Raw genomic sequence first — 10,758 nt, forward strand, 5'->3', positions numbered from 1 at the left:
TTGCTGATTGATTATCCTCTTTTGTGGGTTTAATGATCTGATCAGAAACTTATTTTCCTGCTGGAGTTGAATGACAGCTGGCAGATATTATAGTTCTGTTCTCCTCTTTCCGATGACAAAGACAGACTTTCAGAACCGCAGGAATCATTTTCCTCGGGTCAGTACGGAAAGCCTCCACTTGTTCCTGGTGGGTGGTGTGCAGCTTTCTGATTGGCTCAGTTGACCAGAGGGGTTGGGGCCATCAGGAAGCGATGACCTGGACGTAGTTGGCGGGATAAAGGCCAACCTGGCCACTCCTCAGCCGTCCTTTACACCAGCCCTGCTCATCTTCCTCACCGAGCTTCATCAGCTCATCGCCTGAAGGAAAAGGAAAGAATGAGACGTTTTAGGGTGTCCTGTCACTTTAAATCCAAATAGGCTTAACCAACTCAACGTTTACACTTCTATGTGAAAATGGCTTCAAACAGATGCGCAATTATACAACCATACATCTTTGAAAAGCAGAAGTGGAGTCTCCTGCACAACCAACAAGAATGCAGCAAGTGGTTTCTGGGTGGTGAGTCCGCAACAAAACGCTCGTCTTTTCCAGCAGCCATTGTAAAGCACATAAAGCGGCAAAAGCAGCTGACCAAACGTGCTGGAACTCAGCTCGGGTTGCTAGGTAACAGCTCATTTTCCATACACCAAAAAAAGGTTAACTCATTAACGTTTGTTGAGAACTCCGTCTGTATATTAGTCTCTGCGGTATAATTGGGTTCATACCTGCTTTAAAGCTGAGCTCGTCCGCCTCCTGACCCGTGTAATCGTACAGCGCTCTCACCGCCACGCCCTCCGCCTGCTCCTCCTCCTCCTCCTCCTCCTTCGCCTCCCCGACGCCATTCACCGCCAAAGCCTTCTTGGGACTCTCCTCGTCTGACCAGTCCGATGAGTAATCCTTCACCCTGGACGACACCAAGAGACAAAAACTACAAACGTCAAGCAGAGAATCCATGAAAAACTCCAGATCCAGAATTTACCTGCAGCTCTGAAGCTGCAACACAAACTTCCTGCAAAAAAATAAAAACTGGTAGTTTTATAAAGGTTCAGACCGTGGAAACTGAAATTAGGCTAAAATCAAGTTGAAACTATCAAATAGTTTAAATTTTACTCTACACGAGTTCAGATTGCAACAAGCTTGACTAAATTTGACCTCTTTTTCCATACAGGTTGGAGCAACTGCAGAACATGAGCTAAAAACAACCCAAGAAAGTTTAAAAGTTCTGCTAATAATTATAATTAAATGCTATAAATATCAATTGTTCCAACAATTAATCAAATTTAAAAAAAACTGGCACATTCTGCAGATTTTTCCATTTAAAATAATTTATTTAATATTAGGTTATCACTAAAAGATGCAAATAAATCTGCTTTTTCTGATTCATGCAAGCCTTTTTGGGGACCGAAGCAGATTTTGATCTGGTGCCCAACCAGATTTTTATTTAGTATGCACTGGACAAGTTAGCCAAAGTGATTAATAATGATTACTCACAGCATCAGAGTGTGGTTAATTTGGTTAAATTTTGTAATAGACTGACCGCACTAATCTCCTAACATTCAGAGCTCTTAAATTCAACATCAGTCATCTCCAACTCGAATCTGTATCCTAAAAAAGCGAGGCAGCTTCTCCCAGCAGGAGCAGAACATGGACAGACTCAGCTTTGCAGCTTCTCATTAGACGCTGTTTGTTGGTTTAAAAACCTCCGCAGGGAGGCTGGGAGGTTCAACAGGAGCAAGCTCTCTCACACGCCCACAGGACGCTCAGGGATAATTGTAGACTTCTCTTCACGTCTGGACTAAACAGCCCACAGAAACACGTCGTTTTAAAACTTTACACAACAACAACAGCAGCTACAACCAACTCTTAAATCCAACAGGGAGGACGTAAAGCTGAGCTCCTTAAAACGAAGTGGGAAAACTCTATAAAAACTCCCAGTTTGGATCCGTTTTAACAGGCAGTTTATTAGCAAACAGTGAATTAAATCCAACCTCAGACTGATTCACACCTTCCTGGAGATCAGCAGCTCCAACTATGCCGACTGTAACAGAGAGAAATCCACTGCAGAGACTTCCTGCAAGCTGATCCCAACATGTTGAGGGTTGAGCTTGAGGGAAAAGAGGCAAAACTGGAAACTAAACCTTCACTCAATTCACACAAACTATTACAGCTGCTTCGCTCTCATTAGGACTGCAACGATTAATAAGTCCAACTTATTTAGTAATCAATCAATCAATCGTTAACTGGAGTATACAGACTCAAAAAAGGAAATTTTCTGTTAATTTTAAATTACCGTAAAACAAATGCATACATTTTCATGTAAGATGAAAAACATTCTTTGTAAATATGTTCTACCCAGAACTCGAGTGACAGTTTTATCTTCACCTGGTTCAAATGCTGTAAAAACAACAGACATCTTTTGCTATCCAATTATTAAACTGATAATAAATTATTAATCCTAATAATAATCAGCAGATCAGCCTGTTTAGTCAGGCCAACAGGACTGAACTTTTCATATTTATAAGCTCCAGATGCGTTCTTTGCTATAAATGATTAAGGGTTCTCTAAATAAATGTTATATCATTTCATTTTAGGCAATAAAATATTAAATTTCTTACTTAAAAACAAGAAATTTATTTTGTTTCTTTGCATCTTTTCATGCATTTCTGATGTTGCATAAAAATGTTTAGTGGTTAAATAAAAAATCTGGCGTAAAGCAGCAGCAGCGCGGGCTTCAACGCGCCAGCTGTGTGATTGGTCCGCTCTCCTGGCTTTTAATGCATAAACTATAAACTATCATTTAGGAATAAATTTACTCTGCCAGTGAAACGCTCAGAGTAACAGAGACGCTTGCAATCTGACTTTAACTTAAAAATATATATATGTATATTTTTTTCATTATTAATTTTTCTAATAAAAAAAAAAATATAAAAAAAAAAAGCAACACTTGGCCTGGCGGGGGGCTGATAAAGCATGGCGGGCTGCCAGGCTTATAATACACTGGGGTAAAGCCATGATATTTATATGTATTTTTAATAATATTTTATTTGAGTGGAGAAATATTGACATTCAGCTGTTTGAGTGGAGAGTTCTTGTTGTGCTGTAAAGGATAATTTCACTTCATTCTGGATTTTAAGTGACAGAGTGATTTACAGTTCAGATGTTTACACGATTTCCTGGTAATGGCAGCATCATGCTGAGCCACGATTTGCTGCCACGTCACAGATCAGTTCCACCAAATGATAAATTTGGAGTTTTTATAAACTATTGCAGATTTCTGTTGTTTCAACCAGACTTCACTTGATTTTCCTACCTGCCCGTTTCCATAGCGATGGGACTGGGCGGGGCGTCTCCTCCACCAGACGACACGATGTTGGTGAGGGTGACGACGTTCTCCTCAGAGTTTCCTCCTCGCTCCTTCCTGCTGATGGAGCGGCTTGAATCTGGAGACCACTCCTGCAAAAAAAAAAAAAAACACAAAAAAATCTGTCAGGTAATTATTAATCGTTTTACCTGATTTTTATATTTGAAACGTAAAATAACTTCTTTACTTCACACTTTAGTCCAAATGTTTAATTTATTTTGCAGAAAAGCCAAAAACTGCACAAGGAACAAGAAGAAAACAGATTTATAACCAAGCTGAACCTGAGGAGAAGTAAAAAGAAGATTACAAATAAAAACATAAAATGACTAAATTCTCTATTCTCATTCTAAACAGGAATCAAAGCTAAACAACAGAAGAGATCCACGTCTCTGATGACAGACAGCAAACATGCACGCCCATTATAATAACAGAGTGCAGAAAGAGAGCAGCTCCAGATGAAGTTACTGCCGTTTTCATTGTCTCTGGAGGTGTGTGCAATGAACTAAATGTGCCTACAGGTACAAGAACAACATTTAAAGGTGACCTATTATGCAGGTTAGAATAGTTAGATAGGAGCGAGAGGTAGTTCTAAGCTTGCTTATTTGTTGTCGTCATAGCAACTGCCTACTAAGATGGCTGCCACGGAAATTCACAGAAGTGTGAAGAGAACCATGTACTGCAAAAAAAAACAGATGGATGTTTTTTCCCCCCTTTTTTATGTGTTTAGTTTGTTCTTTTAGAAACAGTTGAGACTGAAATGTTAGTATAAGAAAAACAAGCAAAATGTAAATTTTAAAGTCTGAAAAATGTTTCCTGAAAACATCAGAGCAGCTTTAGGCTTAAACATCTGACTTCCAGGCAGATGGAGGTGAGGTTGGATAAAGAAAAATGTTCCTAGTGATCTAAATGCAAGGGTGTTGGAGTGTGTGTGAGTGTTTTGTGAACAATGGGCCTCTGTCTGCGTGGCGGCGGCACTGTGGGAACACTGGGAGATTCCTCTGAGGACAGAGATGCATCTCTCCCTGCCAACTTCTCCCTCTGGACATGTTTTTTGTTTGTTAAATGTCTGGTATGACAACAGGAGATTTTTTATTTATTTTTTACCACATTTTGAACTTGTAAGATCAGATTAAATTAACTTTCACTTACATCTATGTTGTAAAAGATTTTGAATTAGTCGTCAATATTTTTCTAGAGCTACTGGCACAAATTTGAAGCTGCAAATGTGGCCATTTATGTTAAATTTTCTGTAAATCGTAAGTTCCAGCACTTTAGTATTTTCTTTAGGCAGTTAGAATATAATCAAGTTAGTTTGAAACCAAAACCTGTACTTAATTTTATTTTTGTATTGGAATTGTTGATTTTAAGAACAGTCAGTGGTGGAGACGTTTCTTGCTCATCAAATGTCCACTATGATGGCAATAATAATTTTTAACCATGTTGTTTTATTTGTAATATTAGATTAAGTTAACTTTTGTTTAGATCTATGTTCTAAGACATTTTTAGTTATTTTGTTTATATTTTTGCTAGAAATAAATAAGTACATTTTTCAAACAAGTCAAAAGTGTGTTTAAGAAACAAACTGTCTTTTCTTGGAAAATTAAAAGGCAGCATCAGCCATGTTTGTTTATACGTTCCGTCCTCAGATCCAGATGACACCCAGACAGTATACTTAGCTTTATGAAGCACTTTCAGTAATCTACAATCTTCCCTTTGAGTGTCTCGAATGCAGAGAAACAGACTGGAAGAAACGCAATCATTTCTGAGCATTTCAGCTTCATTTGTTTCTCTGAAATGAGACGCTGTCGTTCTAATACACCCACAGTAGGAGGTGTGGAGGCTGAAAGGCAGGAATCCAGGTCACCATATCCCTGATGTACTGTAACAACCAAAACTGCAAATCACCTCAAACACAAAGGAGGAAGAGTAATGTTACACTGCCCACAAGTTGGGAACAAATGCAGGAGAAAATCCTTTAAGGAGGATTATTATGAAAAATACATACAGGATTTGTTAGCTGTCTGTAAGGAGTTTCTGGCTTTGTGCTGTAATGTTTGCAGAAATGAGGTGAAATCTGCAGATTTTCACAGAAGGATGAATCTGAAAGAGAGTGTGTGTGTGTGTGTGTGTGTGTGTGTGCGTGTGTCATTCCTGACCCCACTCACTGCTCTCCACTATAAAACCAGGCATTCACTGCAAACCTGTTTAATATTCAGCCTGCTGCACACAGACACACACTGGACTCTGGATCGAGTTGACGCAGAACTTTTTTCCTTATTTACATTCAGTTTACAAATGGGGAGTTATTGATTTAGAGCTCCAGAGGTGACCCGGTTCATCAAATAAATAACTACTGAACCGCTAGTTTAAACGTTTCTCCTCTAGGGATGAGTTGAGGTTTATTCATCTTACTGATCGGCTAAGGATTAATTGATAAGCACATATTTTAAGAATTTGAGTTTTCTCTGGCATCAAGGGCGCCGATAGCCTTTCCATAAAATAAAAGGGCTAATTTTTTTTTCTTTTAAATTATGCTAAATAAAAAAAATAAATATTATTTATTATTATTAAAACGGAATAAAGTGTTTTTCTAGTCCCACACCAAACTCTGTTTAGACCGTTTTTCTTCTCCGTTCTAATTTGGCCGCCATATTTGTTTCTGTATCGACGGTTCCGCTAATCAGGCTGACCAGCGGCGCCCTCTGCTGGATGGAGGCCAAACTACAACATTAACATAAAGTCTAAGCGGATATTATTAGTGAATCGATTGGAACTAATTTTAATCTAATAAACCATTGATCGAAAAAAAAATGGTTGCAAGTTGATCACTTGTTTGAATTCCTATTTTTCACGGTTCTGAATGAGTGTGTGTGTGTTTCCACACCTCAAACTGGGGCCAGTTCATGCTCATCCCCGGTCCGTGGGTGTTCCTCCACCACCGCAGGTCTTCAGTATCGTTGGCCGCCCGTATGGTCTGACCCAGATCCTGGTGCAGGTTCTTAAAGCTGTTGGTTAAAACCATCACAATAAAGTCCTTCATGAGATTAGTCTGAACCAAGTTTTTGTCTCTTTGCACTTTTATAAAGTCTTAATAAAAGATTAAGGTTTTTTTTTCTCCAGATTTGTTGTTTTTATTCAATATTTTCACAACTTTTAAGTTGTTCCATTTAATTTTAATAATTTTTAAAAAAAAATTATCCAAATCCCTGATGATCAAGTTTGAGTTTTATTTTGCAAAATACGTTTCTAATACCTCTGATTTTAGAAAGTGTTACTGGTTAATTACTCTGAGAAAGTTATATCACTGAACAGCTATGTAGCACATGCTAACTGAGGAAGTTTAACTTTAAAACAGTTTGACTTGTAAAACTAGGATTTAAATTGTAATCAGTTTAGACAAATTTTTTAACCAAAAACTCCAAATAAATTTGAAAAAAAAAAAACATTAAAAATTCATCTCAAACCATATGATTGTAGCCTAAGAAACCATATTAATTACCTTCACTTGACTTTTTCTTTGCAGATTCATATAAACTAAAGAAATGTAATCTAAAATCCATTTTGTTTGAGTTGTGACCCCAATAATTTAAAGTTAGCCACACTTTAATCTGAAATGGTCTGAAAAATAAATGCTCAAGCAGAGCAGTAGGGGGCAGCAGAAAGGCCTTTATGTTTTGGTTAAAATTTTTTAAATAAATGCAGCTACTTCAGAAATTTTCTGATTAAATCCAAAGAGTTGAAGCTGGGAGGGAGCATCAGAAAACAACTCCAGAGAAATTTAAAAATGCATCAAGATTAAAGACATTAGAAGCAGAACCAGACACTTTGTTGAAAATATGTAGTTTGTGAAGCTACTTTAAAGTTATTTTTTGTCCCGTTTACTCGGACTTTACCATGGCAACTTGAGCTTGTTTAAATAAAACCAGAGGTCAACAGTTAATGGACGACGGTTCAGGTTTTGTATTAACCTCTGTGTACATACACACATGTTCCCACATGCACCAGCAGCTGCATGCCTTCGATCTGAGTCAGCTGCCATCACTTTTTCACGTTTCTCCCCAGAGGAAGTGAAAGTTTTCCCACCTGTCTTTAGCGGACAGGTCGAGGTGCGTGTGGATGTCCAGCAGGACGTCTTTGAAGAAGCGCAGTCTCTTCCGTTCTGCCTCCTGCGTGAGGTCGAACACTTGCTCCATGTCCTCCATGTAGCGAGGGTTGCAGCGGTTCAGCTCCTCCAGGGCCTTGGCGTAGCGCTCCTTCGCCTACAAAACAAACACAAACACTTCCTCAGGCTGAAAATGTCTGAATAATCACAGCACTGTCATTTTTGAGCCACCAAACACCACCTAAGGTGATGGAAAACCTTTTTATTCCTGCACATTGCAAAAAAAAAAAAAAAAAAAAATCATTTAAAATAGAAAACACTATTTCAACACAAATTTTTGGACAAAAACCAAACAATATAAATGTTTTACATCGGTCATTATGAATTATTTATTAGTTTTTTGTTTTAAAAATCTGAAATAATTCCAAACAGAGATTTTCTGTTTTGTCTACAGTTTTTACTCCACACCGTTAAGTTTTAAGCAAGTTATGAGGATTGGTGGAGAAACTTAAACTGCTGCTGCGCCAGTTACTCAACAGGTTGTTGCTAGGTAACCAAAGGATGAGTGAGTTGCTAGGTAACCAAAGGATGAGTGAGTTGCTAGGTAACCAAAGGATGAGTGAGTTAGTTGATTCCACCAACACAGCTTAGCTAGCTGAGAGGTTGAGCCGCTAAAGTCTTTCCTCTGCCTAGATCTCCCAGAAAGCAGTGATTCAAGAGTTCAGTGAATATTCTAGCAGATGTGTTGATATTGATCATGCGTCTATATTGTTATTGATTTATTGGCCCAGCCCTATTTAAAGGTGATGTATTATACTTCCTTGTACAGGTGAGGATAGGTCTGTGGTCTATATAAAACACGTTAATTACATTACAAAATAATTTTTAGTCTAGATTGAGCTTCTTTCAGAATGAGCCTTTTTACGGCCTTTTGTCACTTTAAACTCAAACTGCTGCTGGCCATGACCCCCAACTCAACGTTAACACTCAAAAATAAAAATGGCTGCAAACAGATGCGCAATTATACAACAGTACATCTTTGAAAAGCATAAGTAGAATCTCCTTCACAATCAACAAGAATCCTCCAAGTGGTTTCTGAACAAAAGCTGGTCAAATGTGCTGGAGATCCACAAGGGTTGCTAGGTAACGGAGCTGTGTTCGGCTGGGGTTGCTAGGTATCTGAACAGCCAGGAACTTTTTGAAATGGTTCATCTTCCAGACACCAAAAAACATCAACTTATTGCCAACTGTTTTTTTTAAGCACATAAATTGAAGACAAAAACATGCAAAACATTTGCATGATGGGTTCCATTTAAAAAATTTTGGTGTCCATTTGATCAGCTTTAGTTCAACGTCTAAAATACTTTGACTCGACTAGATCATTCCATAGATTCTTCAAAACTAATAGATTTATGAAACCTTCATTTCCATTGGAAACATAAAATATGTCTAATAATAAATGTAATTTGAAGATCTGGACCAAATATTGTGCATCCCTTCATTTTGTGGTCCATTTGTTTTCTTCCACCCAGGCTGATCAGAGTTTCTAATTACCGTTTTATTTTATTGCGGCTGTCATGGGAAGTATTGTGGTTCAATCAGTCCATTTTAAAAGCCACTCAGGTTTTAAAAAGCCTCTTTAACGAGTTCCTCAAAGAAAAGATGCAGTTAAGGATTTGTAATTCCCCTCATGCTGCCAGAAACCACAAACGTTATGTAAACAACCCGAGTTATCCTGAAAGTTTCATTTTATCGGGCTGTAGGTGTGGTGGCTCACACCGACTGCAGACTGAAACTCTTCCGTACTTAGTGCTATAATTAAAACTTTATTCAGTCATTTGTGATTTAGCTTCAGAATAAATAAGTGACGTCTGGATGAGGGAAAGTGTCACCAAGCTGAGACTGAATTCATCCCAGATTTCTCAGATTCTTTCCTCTCTTCAGCTTCTCCGTCCCGCTGTCTGGTTTGTCCCGAGCCGAAACGAAGGCGATACAAGCTCAGTCATGTTTTAAAGGCAGAGACGTTTTACTGGACTCACTGGCACACCCTGACTGGGACGACTGGAGCTCCTCCCGGGATGCTAAGAGTGGTTTCACACCTGATAGTCCGGTAGAGTCGGTTCAATTGGGGACCAAAATTGCAACATTTGCTACATTTTCTGAGTCAAACCAACCAAACCATTTGAAACACTGGTTCCCCTCCTCGCCTGTGGGGGCACTGCACCAAGAACCACTGATGAAACAAAGACACTAGCAAATGAGCGCAAAACTTTGTCAATAAACACAAATTTGCAATTGTAGTGCTTAAATTAAATAAAGAAAACAATTAAAATCCAGCGTGAAGAGGCGTGTTCACATGGTAAGTTATTAAAAACACATGCAGCGCCACAATCCTCCAACTACTTCCTGTCATCTTCATGGTTTGTGACAGATGAAACATCTGGTTGTTGATCATGTGCAAAAAAAGAGTTTAAATGGTAATAATGTGAAATAAACCAATTTCAATGTGGGCAAAAAATGAATAAATAAATAATAATAAAAAAAAACGTATCACAGCACCAGAAACAAGTTCTCTCTAAACTGGTGTGTTTCCATTAAGCAAATTTAGTTTAGAAATGTTAAATTGATCAATTATATGGTCAATGACAAAATGGTTGTAGGAATTCCCTTTTGTCATTTCTCCCGCTAGCGCTAAGCTAGCATGTTTGCTTTGGTTGTTTTTACCCAGAATGCTCTGCACTGTAGTCCACTTCCTGTTTTGGGAGCAGCCTCTGGTCTGCTTGGCGTTCACATATAAATTCAAACCACACGAGTTTAATTCAACCAAACTGTCACCGAGGTTTGGACCAGAGTTCTGGTTAGTTACGTGTTCACACCTCCCCAAACGGACCAGACTTTCTGGACTGAAGTTTGACTAGAGCAGAGTAAAAAGGACTCGTGTGTGTGTGTGTGTGTGTGTGTGCGTTTCAGTTTTGTACCTTCTCAGCCTCTTGGTTGCAGCGCTCGGTCCGGACCGTGAATTTGCGGACTTCCTCCTGGGATTTGGACGGGTCAGCCTTGGCATGCGTTTCCCTGGAAATGGCCGTCCACTCCTCCTTCTTGGCCTGATGGTAGCTTTTCTTACTGGACTCCACCTTGACGGACACAGATTTGATTTTCGATTAATTGTGCGGCTTTCATGCAAACTCATGTAAAAGACGCTTTTCATCATTTTAAATGAGAAAATAAAAATTTTGTTACCTGAAATGCAACAACATA

At 38.7% G+C, this 10,758-nt stretch overlaps 1 protein-coding gene and 1 long non-coding RNA gene across 3 annotated transcripts in view; one reads left to right on the plus strand and one right to left on the minus strand.

Annotated features, from left to right (window-relative positions):
• Positions 1-10,758, minus strand: part of pacsin3 (protein kinase C and casein kinase substrate in neurons 3) — a 31,069-nt gene continuing 20,311 nt past the window's right edge. For both annotated transcript variants that reach the window (XM_015041813.1, XM_015041812.1), the window contains 5 exons: positions 7,482-7,657; positions 6,283-6,403; positions 3,348-3,490; positions 763-941; positions 1-357 (listed from right to left, as the gene is read on the minus strand). In XM_015041813.1, coding sequence (XP_014897299.1) covers positions 242-357; positions 763-941; positions 3,348-3,490; positions 6,283-6,403; positions 7,482-7,657 — 735 coding nt within the window. In that variant the 3' untranslated portion in view covers positions 1-241. The remainder of the gene's footprint in view (positions 358-762; positions 942-3,347; positions 3,491-6,282; positions 6,404-7,481; positions 7,658-10,758) is intronic.
• Positions 8,482-10,758, plus strand: part of LOC106953212 (uncharacterized) — a 4,136-nt gene continuing 1,859 nt past the window's right edge. The window contains exon 1 of the long non-coding RNA XR_001426158.1: positions 8,482-9,123. This is a non-coding gene — a long non-coding RNA (uncharacterized LOC106953212). The remainder of the gene's footprint in view (positions 9,124-10,758) is intronic.

The sequence above is a fragment of the Poecilia latipinna genome, unplaced genomic scaffold, assembly GCF_001443285.1.
Source record: "Poecilia latipinna isolate Pla-1442-1.1 unplaced genomic scaffold, P_latipinna-1.0 Scaffold569, whole genome shotgun sequence".
NCBI classification, from domain to species: Eukaryota; Metazoa; Chordata; class Actinopteri; order Cyprinodontiformes; family Poeciliidae; genus Poecilia; species Poecilia latipinna.